This window comes from Sitophilus oryzae, unplaced genomic scaffold (assembly GCF_002938485.1).
Source record: "Sitophilus oryzae breed Bouriz unplaced genomic scaffold, Soryzae_2.0 scaffold_1393_pilon_pilon, whole genome shotgun sequence".
NCBI lineage: Eukaryota > Metazoa > Arthropoda > Insecta > Coleoptera > Curculionidae > Sitophilus > Sitophilus oryzae.
In genome coordinates, this window is record NW_022146052.1 from 1,901,947 (window position 1) to 1,929,886 (window position 27,940).

The following is a 27,940-nucleotide window of genomic DNA, read 5'->3' on the forward strand; positions in this document are numbered from 1 at the left end:
TACAGCAGAAAAGAAAAATTGGAAATCTGAAATAAGATTAAATGAAGAAAATAAGATATTTATTTAGGATATATTGTATATAAAAATTGGTGTAAAATCTTATATGTACATATTTAAAACGAACGTCCAAAATACCAAGCAAAAATTTATTAAAAACTACATTTTCCGGGATTCTTTATCACTTAAATCTATATTGTTTATCACTATATTTTATGTTTTAGTCATCCAAAATTTTACTCGACACAATCCAATCACAGATATGAAAGAATTAATTTAAATTGGTAGGAAATGTTGGTCTTCGTTATACACAATGAACATTTAAAAACAGTTTTCAGTTATTTTATTTCAGTAGTAAAAAAGTTTCCTTCCTTGGAAATATTTATCTTTAAATAACAGGTAAAATTAATGGGGATTGTCATTGATCGTCATTTCTTGCCAACTTGACATCTTTTTTCGATCATATTGTATATAACTACACAATTTATATTAATAAATATTTAATTGTACAGGGTGTCCTACCTGGCTGAGGTTGTATTAGTTTCTAGAAAACTATATTTTTATAGGGTGACTCGTATATCTAGATCTGAGGTTTTTTGCACAATGTTTCACAATGAGATCTTTTGATTAAAAATATTTTCAATATAGCTGCACTTTCATAAGTACTGGAAATTGACAGCAACTAATTTTATATAAAAACCGCTATTCTTTCTTTTATATTTATATTATCTGTAAATTTTTTTGAATTTTGATAATAAACACTATAATATCTAAAATTAGGCGTTTTTGGGGAAAACTACTTAAAATTTTTAGAACTAAAATCTGTTTTTGAAAGAAAAGTCGTATAGCTTAAAGGTATAAGTTAGTGATCGGTAGAATCATTGTATTTAAAAAAAGGCATGTGGTAATTTATTTGAAAAACAAAAATCGAAAAATTCATATGTCCATGGCTATAGCTCTCCTTGAATTAATACATCAAAAATAGTTTCATAATTCAGTTTTCTCAAACAGAAACCCACTTTTTAATCTCTCCGTTTTCCGTTATCTATCGGTGTAACGTTGTTTTGTTTTGTCATAGGATACTGTTTTGAAAATAAAGACAAAAATGCTTTAAAACTAAATTGAAAATAATTTAAAAAGAGGTTATAGGAACACGATGTCAAAAAATTGTGAATATTTTTTATTGCTATTGAGATAAAAAAGTTGGTTTTAGTGTAAAAAAAAAATATGTATATTGTGGTCTCTTTCAGTAGGTACTACGTACTGTTTGCACTCTAACATTAAACATTTAATAACACTTAATTTAGTATCGATTACTAACTTCTGTTTGACGTTTAAGCTCAACAACTTTTCATTACAGTTTTCAAGTAAAAAAATATTAAGTATTTTTTAATTTACGGTTAATTTTAGGTATAGAGTGTTATGATATATCAAAATTCACCAAATTTTACAGATTTAAATCTATAAAAGAATAGGTATATTCTTTTAAAATATGAAAAGTACTGTCAACCTCTAGTACTGTCGGATTTTCCGCCACGTTACAGATATTTTTAAACGGGAGATTTATTGTGAAACCTTGGAATACCTAATGCAAGCTCAGCCTGGGACATCCTAAAAATCTATAAGAAACAAATTTTTTAGCTCTACAGAATATATACATGTTATCGAAATGGCTATCGAAATATCTGATTTATTTTAATTTAACATATAATATTTTAATATGATTTTCGTTATCCTGTCTACACAAAGAAGAAACTTTTTTCGTCCGGATTTAATAATGCTGTCAAATTTTTTGAATGTCAGCCGTTATCACACCGAAGACCGAATTATATGAAATGTGAAAAGTGTCAGAAAAATTTGGATGACCAGTGTCCACTTCAAACTTTAATAACTTTACCCGAAAATGGGAAATCTGTCGAGCGTTTTCCTATTAGATTTTTTTGTTTTTCTTCTAACTTCGAGACAAAGCTTATATATGTATAGAGTATCGAGGTGTAGGGAATTTAATCTTTTATATATATATACTGTTTTATAAATTTATTTGTTGTTTTGATAGCCTTGAACAAAATCAAGTAATTTATAGAAAAAATCAAGATTTGAAGTACAAATTAATTAAAATAGGATTTTTTGGTCAGATTAATATTTTCATGACAAATTTAATTTTTTTATATCAATTATGAATTCTTCCTTAGAATTAAGACACTATTAATCATCATCAACATTTTATGTATAAATATATTTGATATGTTTAAATGGTAATAAATCTATGAAGTTTATACTGGGTGAGTTTTCTACGATGTTCTCTATACGAGAGTATCTCGAAAACTACTGAAAATACAGGCTCGGTTAAATGGGGAAAGAATTGCAATTTTGTGCTGTCATATATTGAGCCTATCATATTTTTGAAAAAGTTCATGGCTTACTAGATATTTCGAAAAAAACAAATATTGGCTATTTAAAAATTATAATCTATTTTAGACAAAAAGTTTTCAGATAAAAGTTGTAGCTAATCACATCCTTAATGAGACTGTGTTCTCCGTTTTTTTTTCTAAAGCCTGTCATGTTTGACATATGACACAAACATATGTTTCTTTAATTGGAAACCATAGTTGGCCATGACTTCATAAAAAGCGCCATTTTTTAAGGTTTTCAGCGATATAAGCTATATATTTATTTAGAAAAATGACTAGTTATAGCCAATTAATATCTTTATTGACTAATTTCACTTAGTTGGCATGGTATTCTTGTATATGTTATGTTACGATTTATAACTTAGCCAGAATATTTTATTAAACGGTTCTTTAAAATTTCCATTAAGCGAACTAAAACTTAAATATAATCTTTACTACATACACTTTAAGTTATTTTAAAAAATGTTCAAAAAATCAGCCATTGTTTTTGTAGTATTGTTTGAGTACATAAATGCATCTTTTTAAAACTGAGTTACCTAGTAGCTTTTCTCACAGAACGACCAGTCGACTTTATTAAACTTCTCTCGTACCGCCTCCTTTGAGTGTCTTTCTTAACTCATAAGTTCTTTTGTAAACCTTGTTGTTAACCATGCTGCATAAAAAATATAAAATAGATAGGTCAGGTGATCGAGGAGGCCACGCAATTGGTCCACCTCTTCCTATTCCTGAGTTAGCATAGTTATGATATAAATAATTTTTAACATTTCTTTCATTATGGGGCGGGGGTTCCTAACGAAAGTAATGTTGGGACCATTCTATTTATGTGCGAGTCTAAATGTAACTTTTCTAACATGTCTTGAAAACCGTTAAGTTTAAGTAAGTAACGTTCACCGGTCAACGTATCCTAGAAAATGTATGGCCAAGAAAAGTTGAACCAATAATCCTACACGCTTTTTTCATTTGAAAAATTCATATATACAATTTTTGTTTATTTTAATTTACGAAGTTTGGATATAACAGTTTGACATTTTTGAATGCAACAACAATTGAACTTGGATCCATTGCTAGTCATTTTTCGAAAAAAACATATAGCTTATATCGCTGAAAAGCTTAAAAAATGGCGCTTTTTATGAAGTCATGGCCAACTATGGTTTCCATTTAAAGAAACATATGTTTGTAGCTTTAGAAAAAAATGGAGAGCACAGTCTTATTAAGGTTGTGATTATCTACAACTTTCATCTGAATTTTTTTTGTCCAAAAGATATTATAATGGAATTAGGGACACTTATAAAAAAGGCGAAATTTGTCTTCTTCGAAATATCTAGTAAGCCGTGAACTTTTTCAAAAATCTGAAAGGCGCATATTTATCACCCCACAAAACTACAATTTTTCCCCATTTAATCGAATCTATCTCCAGTAGTTTCCGAGATACCCATAGAGAACATCGTAAAAAACTCCTGTATATCTCGTTCAAAATTATGGTATACTATTTTTTCTCTTTGTTCCTCTAAAATTTGGCCTAAAACCATACCTTGAATTTGTATAAAATACTATAATATTTCTAGAACACTTAAAAGCAAGCAACAAAAACTATAAAATTACATAATTATTTTTTTTATAAAATATATATTAGTTGACACAAAACATCCCCTGATCCCCCCGTTATTTTCCCCGTGTCGTTGTGTTGTGAAAATCACGTGTGATTTTACAAACAAAAACCTGAAATACCGAAAATAATTTTGTGATGTAAAATAGATTAAGAACTTTAATTTTTTACTGATATAAACAACTCTAAACACGTCTAATCTAGAAAAGATCTGTCAAGTAATGCTATATTTGAGATAAAATTTGTTGGTAATAACTATTAAATTAATATATACTGGGTGAGTCTCAAATAAAAGTGCTTTAGTGCACATAAGTGCGACCAAATAAAAGTGCTTAAAAGTGCACATATTTTTAGGGCTGGAAGATCTCGCTAAAAGAAACATATTCTCCCTCTTTCGTTTTTCAAATTATTTCCAAAAGACCAAAATAATCTCCTGTTCTAATTTCAAAATTAAAAAAAAATATGAAAATATGTTGTTAATCATAAAAATTATTTTTTTATTTCAATTATGAGCTCCACTTCATTTTTTTCTGTTTTTGTTCACCTAAATTTAAGCTACTATTTAATTTTACCATATTATTATAATATATTTTTAATTGAAAATTAAAAAAAATTCCAATTTTTTTTCGAAAAATAGAAAATTTTTATTTTTTTTACGCGAGAAGAACCACATTGAATGTAAATATACTATCCCTTAAAATATGTGCCCTTATTTAAGACACCCTGTATGTATTTTTTATAAATATTTAATTGATTATGCATTTTATAGAAAAGATATAAAGTCGAATTTAAAATTTTCAAAAAAATAATTGGTATATCGCTTTTGCACAACTTTAAAGTATGATTTGATAAAAAACTGTAAAAATCTGGCAAAAAATGAAAAAAATGTTGCAAACTACATCAAAAACCTGAATATTGATGTATTTTTTCGATAAACTCCCCAAACATTTTTTTTAATTACTATTATAAAAAGGTTTCAACTTTTTTTGAAATTTAATGATGATTAATAGTACTTCTATAAAGTTTTAAAATTAAACATCAACACTATAAATTTTAAATAATTATATTATTTAAAACTATTTAAATTCAAAATTTTTATATCATTCAGAAAAAGATATAGATCTGATAGTGTTTTATTTTTTGTAGGAGATTAGTTTGTATTGTGTATGTTTTACCCCATTATATTTCGTTGTGTTCTGCTATGTATTATTATATTAACATATAAAATGTATACAAAATATAAATAAATTACACTTTTAACTAAACTAAAATAAATATATCAACAATTTGTTTGACTAGATCTTTGAAAATACTGCTTTCTTACAAACTAAATATTATAATATTGCCTAAAATTAAATAAAATAAATAAATAAATAATAAACATTATACACTTATTGTATATAATTACAATACTTTACTGTTTTTCTACTTCTACTGGGAACGATGTTATAAAACTGGTCGAATAACGCTTTTATGTTAAAGCATGTTAAGTTAATGTATCGGAAAATTTGAAATACTTCTAGATCTATCATTTCTAAAACGGTTTCTAAAATAGTTCTGTTCGTTGCATATTATAAACTCGGAATTATCATTTCTACCTTAAAAATAGATTTCTGTAAGCGTCTTTTTAAATATCTTTTAATATTGCTTAATTTTGTACAAGACTTGTAAATAAAATGATAACAAATTTGCCAGAGATCAAAACTGAGCATTAGTATATTTTTTAAATGTCACAGAAATATTGCCAAAAACTTTTAATTCTTTGGTAAATTATACAGGGTTCATTTTTTAAATTGTTAATAAATACTATACTTGAAAATATTTTTGGGATTTTTGCCACTAGAAGATTTCCCTAATTAAAAAAAATACAAGTTTTCAGGAGGTAAAACTAAACACAAAGAACAGATAACAAAATATCTAAATACAACTATTCAAGAACACTTTAGTTTATTTTGTAGTAAAATCACAAATTAAAAATTACTACCTGGTAGCAATTATACAGGGTTGTTTGCCACAGACGATACGGAGTATTGTAGCTAAACGATTAGATTTATGCAAATTGTAAGTTTTGGGTTCGTCGAAGGACTATTAGAGCTACAATTTAAAAATATTTTTACAAGATACAGAGTGTCCCAAATAAATAAAAATAACAGTCGTATTATTTTAATGGAATACCCTGTATATTATTACATTTTTAGTTTCTACGATTAAAATAAAGGTAAATTTTATTAAGGTTTACCGCATTTTAATGTTAGTGTTTTTAAAATATTTAGGCTTTTGTCAAAATATAGTAATAATTTTAATGCTTCATTTTTGTAGGCGTATTTAAGTTTTGAAAACCAAATATTGTACTGAAGTATTTCTATTTACTAAATTTTGTGTTGCAATAATAAAAATTATACTATCTTATACAGAGTGTCTAAAAATTTAATTTAAATAATTACTAGCTTTAAACAGCAATAACTTGTTTAATTTAAATGGAACATCCTGTATATTTTATGAGAATCAGATGCACAATTTAATTGTCTCTCAAATTGTGTCATACCATTTTTTTCCTATCTCTTGAAGTTTTCGTAGAAAATACAATTTCTTATCATTTAGACCGTATTAATCAATATACCCATGGAATATTGACATTGAATAAACAATAAGCGAACGAACACTGAACATCAAATAAAAAACGTAATATACATTGAACCGTGTGAATGTGATTTTATGTTGGAGAAATATCCAGACCGTTAAATGTCTGAATGAAAGAACATAAAGATTATTTAGAAGGGTAATTTTGGCAAATCTAAGATTTTTCAGCATTCATGGGACACAGAACACAGAGCAGAATTTAACAATGCACGAATAATTATGTTGAAAAACCCGAGAACATAACATAACATAAATAGAAATTAAAAATATACAAAAATAATCATATACAGAGAGATTATAGCTTATTGATTTAATTAATTAACTAATTGTTATCAGATAGTAATTGTTAATATGAAGTTTGATTTCATATAATGTAATTTTCATCAGCTAACCAAACTTCAACTGTTCTATAACAGACATCTGTTAGAAAACTGGTTTTCTTGAATAGTTGTGTTTAGATATTTTAAAAAGTGTTTTCTATGCTCTTTGTGTTTTTTTTAAACGGTTATACATTTTTTGCCAGTTAGGCAAATTTGTTTTACTAGTAAAATACCACTAACAAATAAATTAGAGGCGAAAAAAAACAAACAAAAATTCTTTTCAATTAATGAACTCGCCAGAAATACACTGATACTTATTTGAAATATTTTATTACCATTTATGAAATATCACTTTGTAGCACTTTAAGAAAACCTCCCCTGTATAATATCAAAGAATTCTTCAAACGTATACTCTTTCAGTCTAAATTAAAATAAATAAAATTGCATCCGGATAGTTATATTAAAAATTCTTTCGACATATTTAAGATTTATTTGAATTTAAGGAAATATTAATATTCTTCTTAAAAAAGGTTAGGTCTTTCTGAAATCTGCCCTTTGACTTGACTAAGCACGCAAAGCTATATCAAGTGAACATAATTTAATAAAGTTGAACATGTTTAATATAACCTTTTTGAGCAAAAATTTGAAATTAAATAACGTTTTTTATTTAGATGAATGTAAACTATGTCCGTATATGGTAATGGTAAAGTAACAAAATGTTGTTTTGATTTTTTTAAAACTTTTAATCAACTATTATTGAAAATGTTGTATCATCGACAGTAATAGTTTGAGTTTCTGCGTTCTTTTTAACAGAATCTTTGCGAGATTTCTGTGCATTGACTGGACTAGCCCAATGAATGCACGTTGCTTCTAAATGTTTGTTTAAGTATGATTTTAGAGCAAAAGTTTTGTAACAATTGGGGCATTCGAATCTCTTTTCATTCGAATGAGTTTGCATGTGGGCTCTTAAGTTGGACCTGTAACAAAATTCGTAACTGAGCAATATCAACTAAATGTGCATCCGATGCTAATAAGTTATGAAAATATAAAATAGACTGAATTCATGCACTCGAGTGTAAAATATTGTTTTAACTTAAATAAAAATAAATATTTCCATTGTTTTTAAATCAAAACTACTATTACAAAAATATTTAAAAAAAATAAGTAAAAAATCATAATCATAAAAAACTTGATATACAGGGTGTGTCTTAAATTAGTACAAATATTTTTAGAGGTGCCATATTTTGACCCGAGAAACATATCTATGATGTGTTTTTCGCAATTTTTTTTTAATTTGAATTTTTTTCAAAAAAAAATTGGATTTTTTTAAATTTTTAGTTAAAAAACCTAATATCTTTATCATATAGTAACATAGGTAAAAGATTAAATTTACAAGAAATAAATTCCAGAAAATGTAAGCGAAAAATATATTTTTTTTAATTTTCAAAGTAAAATATCTCGGTTATTTTGGACTTATTTGAAAAACGGTAAAGAGAAAATATGTTTTTTTTCGACATTTACCGACCCTGAAAATATTTGCACCTATTTGGGTCTCACTCGGTATATCGGTATTTTATTTCTTTTATGGAATAGCTAATAGTAAAATTCTAATTAGTGTGATGACAATTCATATTTTTAAAATAAAACTGTCTGAATATAGAAATGACAAAAAATGATTTCTTTTCAACTAGAAACACGCGATGAAATTCCAATTATAACTTAAATTTAAATAAAAAACAAATTTATTAGTTCTTTGCGCATTAAAAGCAAATAACTTGACAAAACGTTTATCAGTAATGTTATAAAATGTTTAGCTCTAATAAATACGCACAAGAATGCTTAAAAATAAATATTATCTGCATTCTAAATATTATTTTTGTGTTTAATTTTACCGATTTCTTTATTAATTAAATATAGTATATAGAAACATCTATAGAAATTATACGTTTTATAAAAGATAGTTATTATATATCAGTTAATGCAACATTTAATAAAAAAATGAAAGAAAAAAAAAAGGAATCATGTTTTTACTTACCTATCTGCGAATGCTTTTCCACAATGAGCACAGCCGTACGGTTTTTCACCGGTGTGAGATCTAAGATGGCCCTGAAGTAGCCAGGGCCTGGAAAATTGCTTGCCGCAAATTCCACAGGCGTGTGAAAGTTTATGGGTGAGCAGGTGCATTGCTAGAGCCGGCATTGAAACGTAGGCCTTACCACACGTTTTGCATTTTTTGGCTGATTTTGAGTCCAAACTCCTGCAAAAAAAACATAAAAAAGTTTCACCATATATGTTACACATACTATTACGTTTTACACTAACGCAGCTTTTACAAAGTTAAATATAGGTAGGATATTTAACTTTGTAAATTAAATATAGTATCAGGTAGGGAAGACTGGATAAATGGTATATGAGCTGGAATAGAAGGGCCGAAACAAGGAATAGCTTTCCCCGTAAGCCTATCAAATAATGTCACAAATTTCCAGGCCGAAATAACGGCAATCTATTATTGTGTAGAAGAAATAATAACACAAGAAAGAACAACATCGTTCAGTTGCCATCTTCACAGATAGCCAAGTAGCCGGTTTCACAAATGTCAATTCTAGACTAATGTAGAATTGTGTACGTGCTCTAAATACATTGGGTGAGCATAGCAACGTTACGTTAGTATGAGTCTCAGGGTAGGAGGCTTACAAGGTAACAAAAAAATTAGATGAAATGACCAAGCTCATCAATGCTATTACACCTAGAACACTTCTGCGGAACTGAAAAATGTGTCACAAAGAAGTGACAAAAGAGTAGTTGGTGGATAAATTCACTAGAGCTGAGACAGAAGAAAATGTCATCAAAGAACATTTGCCGAAATGTACGGCAGATCTGATGGCAAAAGAAACGACACAACACATTTTTTGTCAGTGTGATATTAGGCTATGATAGGTCAATGACATTGAGCTATATGGATGTTTCAGTCTTCAAGTTGTTGAAAAAGATGGAAAATGTAACTCATGGCTTAGAAGAAGACTACAAAATACCTGAAATGGTCGCAGTGGATCTGGTCGATAACCTCCTCGAAAAAAAAATAATCTAATCTTACTGTTACAGTTGGGTGTGGTAGACAATAATTCAGTAATGAAACTAAAATAATTTCGAACTTCCATTGTCTTTATTTATTTTGCTAATACAACGTTTCGGTCAGAAATATCACTGACCGTTATCAAATGTGAACTAATCGTTGAAACGTTGTGTAAACAAAATAAATAAAGTTAATGGAAATCCGGAATTCTTTTAGTTTCATTATAGTTGGTTGTTGAAATATTTGGTGTTACAACAGCAAAATAAAACAGTAATTCACCACAATACACCAAAACAACCTAACCTATCCAAACCAAGAGTTACCTAGTAATATTTAAAGTTAATAAATTACTTTAAAATACGTTAAATTTATATCACCTGTGAGTTTGTTTATGCCTTGAGAGATTACTTGACGTAGCATAACATTTTCCACACTCATTACATATGAATTTCGTTGACTTATCTGATTCAGGTGGATCAATATCATCTTCAATATCTTCTTCTATAACCTTGTAAAATTTCTGAAACAAAATATAGATTTTTAATAAAAAGAAATCAATTAAGATGTTATACATTGACAGACATCCGAAACTGGGAAAAACAAAACTTGTGCTACTTTTTGTGACACATAATTTTCTGATCCGCTTAATGGACTTCTAAAATTATTTCACTGGCGAATAGCCCTACTAATTGATTACACAGCTGCGTAGAAAAGTTTAATTTTTTGTGAATTTAATTTAATATACAGGAAAAAGAAATAATTTTTTAACTAAAATTTAAGCTGTTCTCCCGTTTTGCCAGATTCATCTAAGCAATTTTGACTTTACCCATGATGGTACTAGTTAGCAAATAAATAATTAAAGATTTAGTAACATGTTGGCCTCCCTGCCCTGTGATCTTAATATAGCAACACATCGCCTACCCATGCTTGAAATGCAGTGATTTATTTTTTCTTGTTCAATTAATGGCAACTCTTCCAAAACACGTTAGATGATCCATATTCGCTATTCCAGGTCGAGCTTTAGTTGTTTTGCTCTAGTAGAGGATCTAGAATTTTTTGAGGGAACCAACTTTACACAAAATGTGATTGTTTGGATCAATATCACAATTTTATCGGTTTTCAAAAACGGCATGCCTTAGGCCAGTATTATACTATCAAACCTCTTTGTCAAAGATTTTTTTATCACAGAATTTGAAAGTGCTATATGTGTGATTTTATAAAATATTATTAACACATATTGACAATGTCAATTTTTTCTTTTATAAAAGATCTTTGATAAAGAAATTTAATAGTGTAATGCTGGCCTTAGAAACATCATCATAGGTGGTTATATAGGAACCTAGGACCTAGGCCACCATATAGAGCCATCTATGGTCTGCCCAGCATATTCCAGATATGTTCAATAGAATTAAAATCAGGAGAACATGTCAGCGAAACCATTCGTGCAATATCATTGATGACAAAAGAATTATTGAAAATTTTTGAATTTAAAAAACTGGCTACCTCCCTTTGATGCTAGTCCGTTTGTATCACACGAATTGCTTGGTTCAGTTGATCTCGGAAGAACCTTGGTATTATGACAGAATTATATCCATTTCAATCCTTAATATAAATACTAAACAGTACTCTGACATACATTGATTTTATCAATACCTATTAATTGATTTTCAGTAAGCATCCATCAAGTAGACCTGTATGAATAAGTAGGTATACATAAAATATAATGTTTTAGAAAAAAGTGGATTAACTTTAAAATATTTAAATATAAAAAACAAGAAAGAAAAAAATGTACAAAAAAAGAATATCCGTTACCTTCGTGTAAAAAAATCGGTATCACAATTGGAATTAACCTTTTTTTTATACTGAATATTAAATTAAATTATAAGGAAAATGAAAGTTTGTTAAAAAAACAGTATAGTCAATAAGTGTGGCAACGCGTTAGTGATTTTGTTTTAAATCCATTAAGCGGATAAAAATATGTGATCACAAAAAGTAGGACACATTATAGTGACACATTTCATCTGTCTATTAGTTTATATAAACTTACAGTTTTACTGCTATTAGTGGTTGGACTGGAATCTGTAATATTTTCTTTGGTAGTGTTGTTAACTTGGTATGCTTCTTCGTCATAATCATTTTTAGTTTTTATAGAGTTATCAGTAGTTTTAGCCCTTTTTCTCCTTCTGTCTGGTATATCCATTAACAAAGCAGTATTTTTATTCGATACCGTTTGCAAAAATGTTGAACCTTCAAAACTCTCATTTTGACCATCATTTTCACATAAAGAACTATTTTGAGTAATATTGTCGATATCAATGATTGTGTCTTCTGACTCAGAATTAGAAGAAACTCTTGAAGAAGTTCTTTTAACGCCTTTCTTCAAATGCGTCCATCCTGATTCTCTTTGATCTATTTCAGAGTTATATGTTACATCTAAATTAGAGATCCTTCCGCCTACAGTAAGTTGTGGAGGTTTATGAGTACCAGTTTCTGAGATATACTCTTTTGGTCCTAGTGGAATATCGGGCTCAGGTGATAATGGTAAAATTATAAGATCGCCGGAATCTTCCAAGGTTACTGCTGTTTCAGGTAGTTGATGTTGTCTGGATGTAAGTAGAACATCTTTTTGGATAAATATCTGTAATAGAAAAATAATCAGGTAAATAATGTATTTTATTTCGGTAGTAAAGTAAAGTAGGTATTTTATAAATAAAAAGTGAAAGGTTCTTGCAGTATGTTATATATATGTAAGTTCTTCTGTTATATATAATAGTTCTAATTTATGTTATATACTAACATGCCAAATCTTGTTTTTTTAATCTGAAAAAATAAATCATTTGACGCACCTGGTAGGGCTTTTGTTCGAGTCTCTTGATCATAATATACTCGATATAATATGTCACTACATAAATACGCATTCTCCATAATTAGGAAGACGGCGTTAAATTATAGTTTATTTTATTGCTGATATATAAATTTGGTATAATAGAACATAATATTTTATTACTAAGATAATAATTACTTATCTATATTTATATCATTATTAGTACCTATATTAAAAACGTTTGGGTACCCAAGCTCATAGTACATAATTCTAATATTTATTTTCTAAACGAACAGTATTCTAATCAATAAATCAATTCTCACGATTCTTTGAACAAACGAGCTGTAGAAACTAACGAGTCACATTGTGATCCGACTGAATTCTTACAGAAATTTTATAGGTCCGTTCTGGCTACTATTCAGTTGAACCAACCGTTTTGTAAGCAATGAATCAATTCTCGTTGAAGGATTTGAGAGGAACAGGATGAATTTGAGAGGAACAGTTGAAGGATTGAATTGGAACGAGTCGTAGAAACGAACGAGTCGCATTGTGATCCGATTATATTCTTACGACTCTTTTTTACGTTCAAATTTTATGAATCCGTGTGTAGATAACCAGACAATTCGTATTGCTGGCAGCATTATGTATACATGACACAAAGAAAACAACAAATCTTCTCTTTGTATCATGTTCTGAATATATCGTTTGTCATATATGGGACAAATAATCTATACTTGTAGCACAGCTTGTTGTAGTTTATAGTTTGTCTGCCGTTTTTCAATAAAAGTTTACTTAATTTTAAGTTTTGTGTTTACTTCTGGTTTATTCAAACCGAGTGGTTGGTTCTTTCTCTCTGTGTTCTGAATAATAACACAACACCGTGCTGGCCACGATTCAGTTGAACGAACCGTATTCTAAACGGTGAATCGAATCTAACTATTCATTTTTATTGCTCGTTCAAATGAACGATTCGTTCAATCTTTGTCCACTTCTTCAGTAGAGATATTTTTTACAGACTATTATATTTTTAGATATCATTTAGTCCTCCTATCAACTCGAGTATTTTCAACATTCTAAATTTGAGTTCCAATAATAAGATTAATTAAACATCGACCTATATTATTTCATTTCGCTTCATAAAAAATATATTTAATTAATTTACTTTATCGTCCAATTGAAATCTAGTTCTCCATATCCCGAAAAAAGTTTTAATTAAAAACGCGCTGAGATCGGAATCAGTGCAAATAACATTTACAATTTTTTGACACGTTAATTTAGTTGAAACAATATTAAAAAGTTATCGGTAGCGGCCGGCTCAATTTGTTCGATAAAATTGGAAGCCACTTTTTCTCGTTTTTTTCTTTTAGTTTTACCCCTTTTTTATTTTATTTCGATAGACTCACGTCAAGATTCCGAATGCAGATTTGGGTCGGCTGGTGACAGAGAAAGAGTTACGCAGGACCGGCTTCAACACTATTATGAACGTGAGCATTCAAAATTTATTCAAATATGTAGTTGGCAATTATGTAATATTTCATAAGCCATTACATATTTCATTCAAATATGTAATGGTTTATCTCGTATTAGAGGAAGATACTGTATTAGAGGATGATTGGTATGTAATGGCTTATCTCGTATTAGAGGAAGATACTGTATTACAGGATGATTGGTACTAATGCTATTACACTTAGCAGCAATTACTTATCCAACTTAAACTCATCCAACAATTGAAAAAATCTTGAGATTAAATTTTAAAAAAGATTAAAATTTCTTATCTCGTTTTGATCAGGGTCACATTATTATGGAAAACAAATTTAAATATCGGCAATAAATAAAGATTCCAATTAATTATTAATTAATAATTACTTTTATACAAAAACTTCTCTTGTATGCTATTACTAATAAATAAACTGAACTAAACTAATTGTGTGTCTACTAATAATAATATTTTTCATGGCAGCGCTCTCCATTACAGTGGACAGCAAATGGTGGCATTAGATACAGATACGGCGGTCTGTTCAACATAAAAGAAACTCAGGGCAAAAACACGTACAAAATTCATCACAAAACTTTAATACACTGATGACTGCGCTCTAGTTGCAAAAACGTTACAGCAATTACAAGAAATGTTGAACACATATAGCTGGGCATACGAGGCTTTGGGCCTTAAGCTGAACATCGACAAAATTAAAATCATGTGCACTTCCCCGGAAGATCACAACAACGCTATAAAAATCGGAGAACTATTGAAATCTGTAGCAGAATTCAATTACCTCGGCAGTATGATTTCCGAAAAGACCAATAGCGATTCTGAAATTCAGCACAGGATTAGCATCGCCTCAAGAGCATTCTGGAAATTAACAGACAGGGTTTTCTACAATCATGACTTGAGCACAAAAACGAAACTTGCAGCTTACCGAGCAATAATAATCCCCACCATGTTATATGGAACCGAAACCTGGGTCCCGTACGGCCGACACATGAGCGCATTAAAAATTTGCAACAGACACACATTAGATAACTCTTAAGAATCAAATGGTTCTATCATGTCTCAAACGTATCAGTCCTTGAAAAAGTTAGCTGAGAAAGCATTGAAGTCATGATTACAAAATCCCGCTTAAGATGGGCTGGTCACGTATGCAGAATGCAAGAAAACCGCCAACATAATACCAACATATCTGCTTTACGGTGTGCTTGTAGACGGTAAGAGGAAACCGGGTTGGACAACTCAAAAGGTACAAGGATATGCGTACGTATTTTTTAAATAAATTCGCACATAAAGCAGGTGTACAAGGATATTTTCTACAAAAACTTAGGGGATAAGCATGCAGAATGAATGGGAAGAAGCAGCGCACAATAGAACGCAATGGAGAAGAATTGTAAACTCAGTTAACAGGGACAACTAAAAAGTAAAGAGGCAACAAAGCAATGAGTTTTTGAATGTCCGGAATGCGGTAGAGAGATAACAAACGCCTTGCGTAGCCATCTTCTGATGCGTGTCAAATACCTACTCGTCGGCGAGTAATGGCAGTATGTAGGTATGTATACTATTAAATATTTGGTTTGTCTTGACGCTAGTGAAAACAGCCGATAAATGTTCGAATTTATTAAAATTATTGCCAACCAAATGAGCCATTCAGAATAGTCAATTATTTCAATCATTGCAGATCGCTCCGTATATTTTGCAAAACGAAATTCCGCACCATTTTGTAAAAAGACGAAAATTCTAAAAGTCGAGATTGTTTTATGGATATAAAATTCTGCACATCACGCAACGTGTTTCAAAACAAATACAAATAATATATTAAGACTTGCTGACTCGGTAAACGTTGTTTTGTCATATAAATTATTCCTAGGATTATTTATTAGAAAAAAAAATTATGTTTGCTCTACGTGCGCATATTTCCGTTGCTATGTCCGTCTCTCTGTCTGTCTGTCCGACTCTCTGTCCGTCTCAGCCTGATGAAGATGTGTAAACGAAACGGCGGGCGTATCCAATTTTGCAAGGTAGGAGCGTGTGCAGCGTCGCTCACATAGCCTACACACCAAATTTGGTCGCGATCGGACGACATCTACTTTTGACGTTTATTACATCAAAACTAACTGTCACAGTGACACGGGACGTGGCGACACGGTCAAGTTGGCCTTGGTGCAATCTATGGACATACCAAATCTTATTTAAATAGGACGATTTTTTCGCTATTGATGGAGTTTCATAGTGCACGAAATTTCGTCAAAATATCATGAAAACAAAATATCATACATTCCAGAGTTTCAGCCCCCTAGCTCACAAAGGGCCGGAGCTACGACGCTCCAAAGACCCATCTTAACTTCCTCATTGGCTTACCACTTTTTCGATCGTTACCACTTTTGTGACGCGTGTTCCTAGCTCGTGTGTCGCGGCCTTGAATTTCCGCCTTGAATTTCCTATTCCGCGTAAAGAAGTTTCACTTCAAAAATGATTAACTTATTGTCAGTATGTGAGGATGTGGTATATATGAGTGCAAGAAGAATGATATGATGTGATAGGGATGTAATAGTGATAGTTGATCAATTATCGACCAGGGTTGAAAATGATTGAATTACTAATATCGCTATTAAAAAATAGGGGTTTATGGTAGAAGTGTCAAAATTTAGGGTTGTATGTATTTTTTAACGACACATACAAATACAAAAAAATAAAATAGAAATGTTTGTTTAAAAAATAAGAAAAAAATTGAGGTGGACCACCCTTATCACGTGGTATAAAAAATAGATAACAACCTATTCTCATATCCACTGAATATACATATAAAATTTCATCAAAATCGGTTAAGCCGTTTCGGAGGAGTATGGTAACAAAAACTGTGACACGAGAATTTTATATATTAAATGATATTTTTTATTTAAACCACTAAAGAAGTATTTGCTGGGTGAATATAATTGGGGTGTTGCTGCATGATATACTGGTTGTCCTGACGTTCTCAAAAATTCAAAATTATATTTACTGTTTAATTTTTATTATTATCTTTGTCAACTCCTGTCAAGACAAGACAGGTTGCTCTCAGAAACAGAGGCAGACCTCCGACAAGATGGACAGATGACTTAAAGAGATTTAGGGGAAACTGGATCCAAGTAGCACAGACCAAGAAGAGCGGAAAGATTTGAGGGAGGCCTACGTCCAGCATGATGATGATGATTGTCATCTCAAAATAATTATACTTAGACATAGACTAAACTTCGCCGGTTTTTGTCTTTTTGTACGATATCAATAGTAATTATATTAAACATGATATTGTAAAACTCTCTTTGATGAATAAAATCTTTTTTTTTAAACATCAAACAGAAGTGTCAATAATAGTGGCCTAGAAAGAAGTAGATTTTTGTGATTACACTCCTTCCTTAATATTTTTATTCAAAGATAAAATAAAAAAAAAATCATTTTTTTAAAAGTTCAATGTAATAAATAAAAAATATCTAAAATTGCTAAGCAATACGGCCCTGTATTCCACCGGAGCAGAAATATTTTAACACAATGATTCAGACATCAGATGTGTCAAAGTGAATAACGCTTCAATGAACATGAAGAAAATTGTGTTTTCTTTTAAGCACGTTGAATAAGACTTTTCTTTAAATAAATACACCAAAATAGGGTTTTCTAAGAGAAATGTTATCATGTTAAAAACGTTATTATTTGGATATTTTTTTATTATTTATGGTTTCATTAGATTTTCATTCAATAAATTAGTTTGATTTCATTGTGACTAGTATTTTTAAATGTAGAACTATGAAATAAATAATGCTACATTTGTGGAGTTTAAATAAATGCCATCAAAATAATATTTAAGCCGAAATAAAACAATATACACTTATTCCGAACCATAAAACGTATTATTACAAGATTTTACGATTAAGTTTATTTTTTTAATGTTCCTATAAAATACACTATATAATTTTTATGCATTTTCATATTACGCCGATCCCATTAAATCTATTCTGGAATATAAAATAGAAAGCATCAAACATTTACATGAATATTAAAGTTCTATATTCTAAAATCAATAAAAAATAGAACTATATTTGTCCCTTGATTTAGAAAACGGCGTATTTTGTTTGCTTAATCTTGGATTAAGAAAATAATTTAAATTAGATATTCAATGTGATTTCTAGTCGATATTTTACCAATGACCGAAAAATTCTAGTTTTTTTTCGACACTTTTCGAAAATATACAAAATAAAAAATAGTATATTGCTTTATAAGGAGTAAAAATGACACTTCTTGTGGCGAGGCTTTACCTTTGACGGAGAAGCGTTGTTTACGATATACAGGAGAGCCCAAAAAGTAATTTTTACTCCGAATGTATGTTATTTTTTTCAAACGCAACAAATAATTTTTTTAGCAATTTCAAACGTTCCAAATAATATAAAAGATTTAAAAGTAATACCTTTTAAGTAATTATATATCGAGAAACTATGATTACCCTCGTTGAATTTGACACTTTATGTGAGTTCATAATATATTTTCGTACTTTTGTGCCTAGGCGTTAAAATGACTTTTACATATTGTCAACCATGTCGCAAATATTAATACTTTTGTGATATTTGAAAAAAAAGGCATTTTTTCTTAAACGAACGACTGCGTTGATCCAACGGAGAACAATTTGTCAGTGGAATTTTACTAGTAAAAGACATTTGCCTAACCGACAAAAATGAGCGACAAACCGACCGTTTGAAGAGGTATATTTCCTCCCGGACATCAGAAGCAAAAAAACTTAATTATATATTATATAATATTATATCATTTTAACAGAACGCCAAGGGTTTATAATTGACATATCTATAAAACTAAAGTATTTTTGAATAGTTCTATTTAGATAGTTTTAATAATTTTTTTCTTTTTCTTTGTGTTTTTGTTTCCTAAGACGACGAGAGGCTTTGAGATACCTTTGGCCCAACGCAGTGATGTTTAAAAAAATAACTCTTAGTTTATACAAGGTAACTTACTAGTACTATAAAATTACAGGAAATGTGTCAAAGTAGTCTTTAACATGCCAGTTGATCATAATTCCTATTTATAAATAGAAAGAAAGTAAAAAGTTTCTAGAATATAATATAATGTAAAGTATTTTAAATTAACTCTTCTTTTTGCTTGTAAGATTAATCTGAGCGGGACCTACTTTGTTTGGTTTCGGAATCGAAACCGTGGTTCTCGACCATATCATTATCAATGATCTACCGATTTGTCGAATGTCTAAATCGACTCTTTCTCACGAGAAATCCGATTTCATCCGGCCTCGGCGCGGCTTGAATGATTAGTGTGTTTCAATAGATTGTACACTCTTGCCTTGGAACGCCAACACGACGGAGTTTCCAGTCGGTCGCCCGTCAAACCACTTGCATTGTCTAACGTCGCTTAACTCCGGTGACCTATCAGGAACCAGTTTTTTGGCGTAGCTGGGCCGTGGCCCTTTCTAGAATTGGATTTGTATCAGAAAGTATTTTATTTTTCTCTAAGTTATTATGATAAATTTGAATAGTTAAAAATGAAACAATATTATTAAAAAAACGTAATGTAAATAAAATGTTATTACACAAAATTCGTTTCACATTCGAGCTTCATCATTGGTGTTATTGAAAATCATTGGTTTTAGGAATTAGGAATAGCTCTTAAAATTCTTAAATAATAAAAAATCCAGGGACGTGTTTAAAAAAGAACGTTGATGATGGCAGCTCCAAAACGAAACCTGGGTTTGATAATCTGATAACACTATCTTGTGTACAACAAAAAAAGTAGCGATGATATTGTAGTATTTATTTTGCAATAACTATTCAAATAGAGTCATAAAAAATGAAAAGTAAAATCGCGAGTATTCGTTTTTTTTTTCAAAAAATCTTCGGAAATATTCGGAATTTTTATACATTTAAGGTGGAATTTTGAACATGGAGGCATCCCTATTGCGCAACTTTGTCTCCATTGAACCGATCTCGTATCTCTTAAGCTGGATTTATAAACGGGAGTTGATGTTCAGTTGAAGTTGGATGTTCGCGGCAGTTGAGGCTCAACATTTTTCCAATTATAAACTGTCAGTTTAGATTGTAGGTTTGGTTTGGAATTGTGAAAATTTCGAACGTTTTTCTTTCGATTTAAAAATACTTTCGATATTTTTCAAAGTTCAAACATAATAATCCAACATTGTGCGAAATATAAAAATTAATTACCAAAATAGAAATAATGAAACAAGAATAAGGGTCATTTTTCAATGCATCTCTTTTCTGTGTTTCACGTGATCGACAGGCTCATTGTCTGCCGTTCCTACTGATGAACGTCGCGAACTGTCGACTTAAATATTGACCATCTCTGAACTCCCCTGAAGGTAAAACAAAGTGCCTACTTTATAAATGCGCGCATTCATTTCATAGTGTTGAATGTTTTGAACGTCAACTGAACCTCAACTGAACTTCAACTGCCGAGTTTATAAATCCAGCTTATAGTTCCGAACTCCCAATGATGAGGCTAAAATTTATGAGTTTTAGAATGTACAACTTAACAAGTATAGCTAGAGACGTGATAAATATAAAATAACACGCGACCGGTGCTATCCCCAAGTCTCTTCCTATATCTGTACAACTGTACCAATGCTCGTCACATTAAGAAAAATCTGTAATGCGTATGTAATCGTAATGCGTTCGTAATTATATGGTATATTGCTCTTGGTAATAACTTCATTTGTAAACAGATATATCAAATTCATTATTCTAGGGCGTATTTTTGAGTTTCAGTAGTCCAAATTGCCTCGGTATTAGCCACTCCTTATATGCAATTGTCCCGTTGTCCGAGTAATCATCATATTTAAATGTAATATTGTATTTATAGTAAACATGAAATTAATATTTACTTAAGATGAATAACTTTCATTTTCAACACTTTTTTACTACAGTTCATTTTTCGTGCACCGAGCCCTTCCATATCACGCACTGGGTCCCATATTATACAATAACAGTTCTCTTGAATTCTTGCATTCTCTTATCGTTTTTTTGTTAGTCTCGAAACTTTTTATTTTTCTCTTTTTTTATTTCCGCGATATCTTTTTCTTCTCAGTCCTTTCGTCTTTTTCTCTTTATGCCGTCGCTTTGGCTTCCTCTCTCTTACGGTAATAATCTTGCCACTAAACTGATGTAGCAACCTTATTTAACAGAATTGTACATTTTTGAAATCCAAATGCAAAAGGTGCTTGTAGCGTGCTTGTTGATAGTACTAGAAACCAATATATGCTTTGTCTTCTGATTGTTTGTTAAAGTTTTTTTGTGCCATCGAAATTTTATTTTGCTTTACAGTTTAGCTAAGTTAAATAACTAATATTTAACTTTCTACTGAATCTCCTTTTTTGAAAGTTACAATAATTATAAGTTCCGGAAAGATATACCTAATCCATAAAGTATAGTTGCAAGAAATATCTATATCTACGATATTATTCATATATTATCAGTTAAGATTATTTCCTCTGATAAAATTAAAACGGATCGCGGTCCCATTTTTATCATATGTGCCGATTATCAGGACACGGTCACTTTTAGACCTAGTAATCAGCGCAAGAAAATTTAATATAAAACATGCATAATTAAATTTAAATTTGTACACTTACTGATCTATCCTAAAAGTTTGGATGTCTTAACATACACATTAAAGAACCAACATCATCACAATCACGTACCAAAAAGTAATGCCGAAACAGAAACCAATGCAACACTGTGATGTAACAAAGAAAGTGACAAACACTGGTACAATACCGATTACTGGTACACTTACCTTACATCTTTGGTAAACAATAGATATATATTATCAAAATTATTGTCTATTTACGATCTATTAAATTGAATGAGCAATCGAATCAAATTTATTTTCAAATTTAGGTCAGAAGTAAATATCCACAGTGATATTCCGTTTCTGTGTTAAAATTTGGAAACAAAACAACGAAAACGTTAAGTTAATTATAAACAAACTCGTATTTCTCATTTAAAACGTGAAATAAAATTATCACAAAGAAATCTTCTAATTTCGCGGTTAAATGCAAATCTTTTAAATCTTCAAGCGTCATTAAATATGAATTAAGGCGGAGTGCTTTTTAGGTAAAAGAATCATGGCCAATTTGTATTTTATATTTTTGTATACATATTTTGAGCAATATTAGATTAAAAATCAAAATATTTTTATTATTATAAGATTAAAAAATAGGTCAAACCCGAGGTCAAACCTTTTTAATATTATACAAAAAATTGCTTTTCGAGCACTCGGTATAAAAAAATATCGATAAGAATTGTATCGTTGTAAAAATAAATAATTTTCTACTAAAAAAAGCATACAAATTAGTAAAATATTTTTTTCATCATAGACTATCAGCTTTTTATCTATCATAGCATATCAACTAACAGCGCTTTCAAATGGAGCGGACCGTCAGCGCCGTTTGTCCGAGTTTTTTCAAGATAGTCGTCGTACAAAATCATACGGACGGAACATACGCGACCCATGTGAAATTGTTCATATAAACTCATGGTACTTGCTCAAAATTTGATGGACCGGACGGATTATAAAACGTATTATTAAACTGACATAAAATGTCAAATTCAACAACCTTAACCATAGTTTCTCGATATATAATTACATACAAGGTATTATTTTAAATCTTTATATATTATTTGGAACTTTCAAATTGTTTTAGAAATTATTTATTTGTGGCGTTATTTCTCTGTGGTGTTTATGGAATATAGCATATTCAATTCGGAGCAAAAATGACTTGGTCAAACGTACAGCCTCGCCACAAAAAGTGTCATTTTTACTCCTAATAAAACAATATACTATTTTCTTGTCTTGTTCGTGTATATTAGTCACATTGACTAATTCATTTTCAGGAAAATCTGTAACTATTATCTCTACCTCTACCATTTATACTTATAACAAATTAAACTAAAATTCAAGTTTTGTTCTTAACTTGATTACAGACAACTTTGATCCTATAGAGTAATTATTGTATTAAAAGTATGGGTAAAAATAGAAAAAAATTGGAATAAATTTGCAAATATCAAAAATAGGTATACGACATACTTAATAAAAGTTGAAGAGTTTTGTAAAATCTATCAGGAAAAATGATAATATATAGTGTACCATTTAAAAAATTTGAGATTCTTTAATTTTAAATAGTTGAAATTCATAAATATATTTTGAACACCGTGTAGCATCTAACTAAAATATCTATACATACGCCTTTTTCTATATCTCTATAAAATTTTACGCAAAATTAAAAAATAAAATAAAAAATAGGGTGTTCCATTTAAAAAAACATAGTAATATTCGCCACACATTTTTGAAGGACCCTGTATACTCTATAGTAATTTTAAAATGTGTACCTTAACCTTCCCCATAACTTTTATATTTAACATTTTTTTTTAAACCTCGAAACGCATGACATAATGAACTACAGATTATCCCGATAGAAGACCACAGTGCCCGTATTCTGTAACTTTGAAAACGCTAAGCGTTTTTAGACGCTCAGCGTATATGACGTTAATTTTCGCTGAGCGCGCACTTAATTAACGATTTCGGTATTCTCGTCTGATGCGCTTAACGTCTTTACTGATTGCGCTGAGCGCTTTGAAAACGGTTGCCTTAAAGGATCGTTTTGCTTGTCGAACTGTCAGTGAAAATCGAAGAAATTGTGATTTTTTGCGTTTTCTTGCTCTTTAGTGAAAATTACTACTTCTTCTATAAATTCCTCAATAAATAATTGATAATTTTCGACTTGGCAGCTATAAATATTGTTCAAAACATCGAAAATGCTGACAAGCGTCTTCAACACTTCCCTCGTATAATAAGAATAATGACATATCCATAGAAAAATAGCTTGACATAACTCAACAATAGGTTATGAAATTCACGTAACATTGACATTTTTCATTTTTACATCCGTCAGTTATCAACTTTTGACTATTACCTACATTAGAAATTGTGATATTGCCAATATGTGCTCAACGCGTATCCAGAACACGATTCGCATGGCAACGAGAATACCAAAATCGACTGCCTTGCGTTTCGCTGATCGAATACTTGCGCTCGCCGCTTTGAAAGCGTAACGTTTTTATGTCAAAGTTACAGAATACGGGTCCAGTTTGGTGAGCAAATGACGCATTTACTTGACAATTTTACTGTGAACTCAAAGAACATACTTTTTTCTTCATGTTGAATGGCTAAGTAAATCAACAGAACTGTCGTTAGTTGGTAGACAAAAGCGACCTCTGAGTGATGGAGGACTATAGGTACTCTGTTACTCTGGATCGCTAAGTACGTACCCACTTAGTTTTTTTTTTCGGATGAAGGATGGGAGGAAGGGATAGGACCTAACATACTCAGTGGCTAGAAAAACTAAAACGTTTGAACCGGCATTATTGATGATCAAATGTTAACTCAAATATTAATAATAATCTAAATGGCCAGGCGTAATTAATGTTAAATTTCAGTGTTGTAAAAAATATTAACTAGACATACCTTTGGTTTTTTGGTGTCCAGACTTACTCCATTCACTGAGCTGACTTCTTCTCTAGGTATACAAATTTCAGCTTGCTGCTCGTTTTGAACCTGTACCACGTACAACACATTCTGCGTATCTTGATTCGGCGAGTAATTCTGCGTATTACTCACTACTACCGAAGTCGGTATTCCCGTAGACGTTTCCACAATAACTGGTTCTCTACGTTGAACCACGACACTGTTGGAGTTGTTTTGGCCTGATTGATGTATATTTGAGTAGGAATTGAGGTGATTATCTGATTGGTCCCTTGAGCATTTTCCAGCTTGGTCTTGATTGGTGGTTTCCCTGTGGTGGGGAATTGTAGTGTTTTTTTCGTCGGGGGATAGTGGTTTATAGCAATGACTAGGAGAAGGTGGATTATCTTCAGTTGGAATCTGTAAAAAAAATAAAAATCATTTTGGAATCCTCATACATCAAACTTTTTTTTGTTAAAGATCAGTGTATATTATCATACATGAATCATTTCCAATATGTAGCGTTTCCATTCCAGGAATCGGACATATAGGAATAATTCATATAGGCAACATTCCTCTAGGGTAATCTACCCAGTTACTGGTACTCAGCCTATTATCAGTCGGTTTTATGCAAATATTTTTCAGAATATCATATTTTTATAATTTATGATATTTGGAAATAAATCTGGACTTATTGAGTCAGATCGTCATGTTCATTTTAAGCTTTTAATTTTGTGTTTTGATACGTTGGTGTAAAGAAGGGCAAAATTTAACTAATTTTTAGGAAGTACCGAATATAGGGAAATAGGAAAATTTTAGCATTGAACTTACAAATAAACTAAGCCTTACAAATAAACTAAACCTTCTATCAATTCAATTTTAGCTTCCTTCGACATAAAACTAAAGATTAGTGTCAATAATTCAATCAATTTTAATATGATATCTGAATTATGCAAAAATGTAGGGAGTAATGATCCTTATTTTTAAAATGTACTCATTTATCATGTTATTTATTGTGATAATTTTTGTACTAAAATATTAAAATATTTTGACTAAAATAAAATATGTAAAAGTGAGCAACGATGGCCGGTCGAGCTTCATCACGTGACTAAAAGTTTATTTGGTATGATGTATAGGTATAGCTTTAATATGTATGTCCATATATGTATATATATATATATATATATATATATATATATATATATATATATATATATATATATATATATATATATATATATATTTAATTTTTTCTTGGCTTTAGGTCAGGTAAAAATGAGAAAAACGGTTTTTTTTATATTAAATATTTCATTGACGTTTCGACCTAGTAGGGTCTTTATCAAAATTATTACTAAAAAAAATGTATAGTCACATTATGAACCTACTAATTAAAAGTAATAGTAATATATATATATATATATATATATATAAAAATTCTATTTTGTTACCTTGAACGTAGATTGTTTACTTATTAATAACTTAGTAGATTGTTTACTTATTAATCTACGTTCAAGGTAACAAAATAGAATTTTTATATATATATTACTATTATTTTTAATTAGTACGTTCATAATGTGACTATAATTTTTTTTTAGTAATAAATTTTGATAAAGACCCTACTAGGTCGAAACGTCAATGAAATATTTAATATAAAAAAACCGTTTTTCTCATTTTTACCTGACCTAAAGCCAAGAAAAAATTAAATAAAATATATATTGAGAGGTCAAAGAAAAAATATATATATATATATATATATATATATATATATATATATATATATATATATATATATATATATATATATATATATATATATATATATATATATATATATATATATATATATATATATATATATATATATATATATATATATATATATATATATATATATATATATATATATATATATATATATCAATAAAGATCTATAAAAATAAATTTATCTTAAATTATTTGTCAAAACTAAAGAAAATCTAAGTGTCAAAAACTAGCTATTATATGTGTCAATGACTAGTTTAAAGTACCAATTACTAGCAAAATAGCAATGCCAATTATTAGCTAGGTGTGCCAATAACTAGCAAAATAATAATACTGCAAAAATAATAAAAAAACAAATTTTTGGATTTAAAATAAACAAAACTAAATATATTTTGACTAAAATAAATGTTAGTAGAGTAGATTAACAAAATCCGGATAAAGAAAAAATATTTTTACAGATTCTGTTAGATAAAATATAATCGTATGTTCTTAAAGTGCCAATAACTGGTTGGTTTACCCTATTCATACATGAAGCGTTTCAGTTTGCTTCAGGCAAAGGGTGTATTCCTAGTTTTGTTGCAAAGCTTTAATACTGGTTAAAAATAACGATTTTATTTCATCTAGATTGCTGAAATTAAAAAATAAACAAATTTTTCAAATACATTTTTTTCGAAATTCAACCAGGAAACCAATTTTTAGTCATTTATTATTTTAAATGTCAAATTTAAGAGACCCGAGAGGAACAGGTGAAATTTTCTGATGTTCTTTTTAATATAAATCAAAACGGAAATTATTGCCGAAGTCAAATTTTACCCAAGTTAAAAATTCAAGGTGAAAAAATCTCGGAATGTTAGAAAACTAGAACAGTTAGCTGCAGTCATCAGCAAATCATTTCAACTCAAAGCTTTGATATTTCAATTTCATAAAAAAAAATCTTATTTCCATAGAATATAAAAAGTACGATTCTTACCGTATGATGTATCATAACCACACTGGGCGAGGGTAAAGGTGGTAAACTTTGAGATAGAGAAAGTAAATCATGAGCTGCTTCAGTCTCTTCGGCACTTCGCGATCTAAAAATGGGAATTCCCACATCGCTGGAAGATACATCTGCTGCAGTGGATAGATTATAGTCTGAATTAGAGGTCTTCAGTCGAAGCGAGTTGTTTGAAAGAATGGGTTCATCTGATTGAACTGTAAAAAAAGAAAACATATTGAGATGATTCGTCTATTTAAAAATTATTATCTTTAAATTAAGAACATTCACTTTAAAAGCACTTTGTATGTATACATAA

At 29.7% G+C, this 27,940-nt stretch overlaps 1 protein-coding gene across 1 annotated transcript; it reads right to left on the reverse strand.

Moving 5' to 3' along the window:
• Window positions 1-7,521: 7,521 nt before the first annotated feature.
• LOC115875665 (zinc finger protein 184-like) lies at window positions 7,522-27,858 on the reverse strand. The gene is made up of 6 exons (XM_030891196.1): window positions 27,616-27,858; window positions 24,888-25,304; window positions 12,095-12,685; window positions 10,425-10,567; window positions 9,010-9,231; window positions 7,522-7,951 (listed from the first exon to the last, which is right to left on the reverse strand). Exons 1-6 carry the CDS (start codon window positions 27,856-27,858, stop codon window positions 7,717-7,719), a joined length of 1,851 nt encoding a protein of 616 aa, XP_030747056.1. The 3' UTR covers window positions 7,522-7,716.
• Window positions 27,859-27,940: the final 82 nt, after the last annotated feature.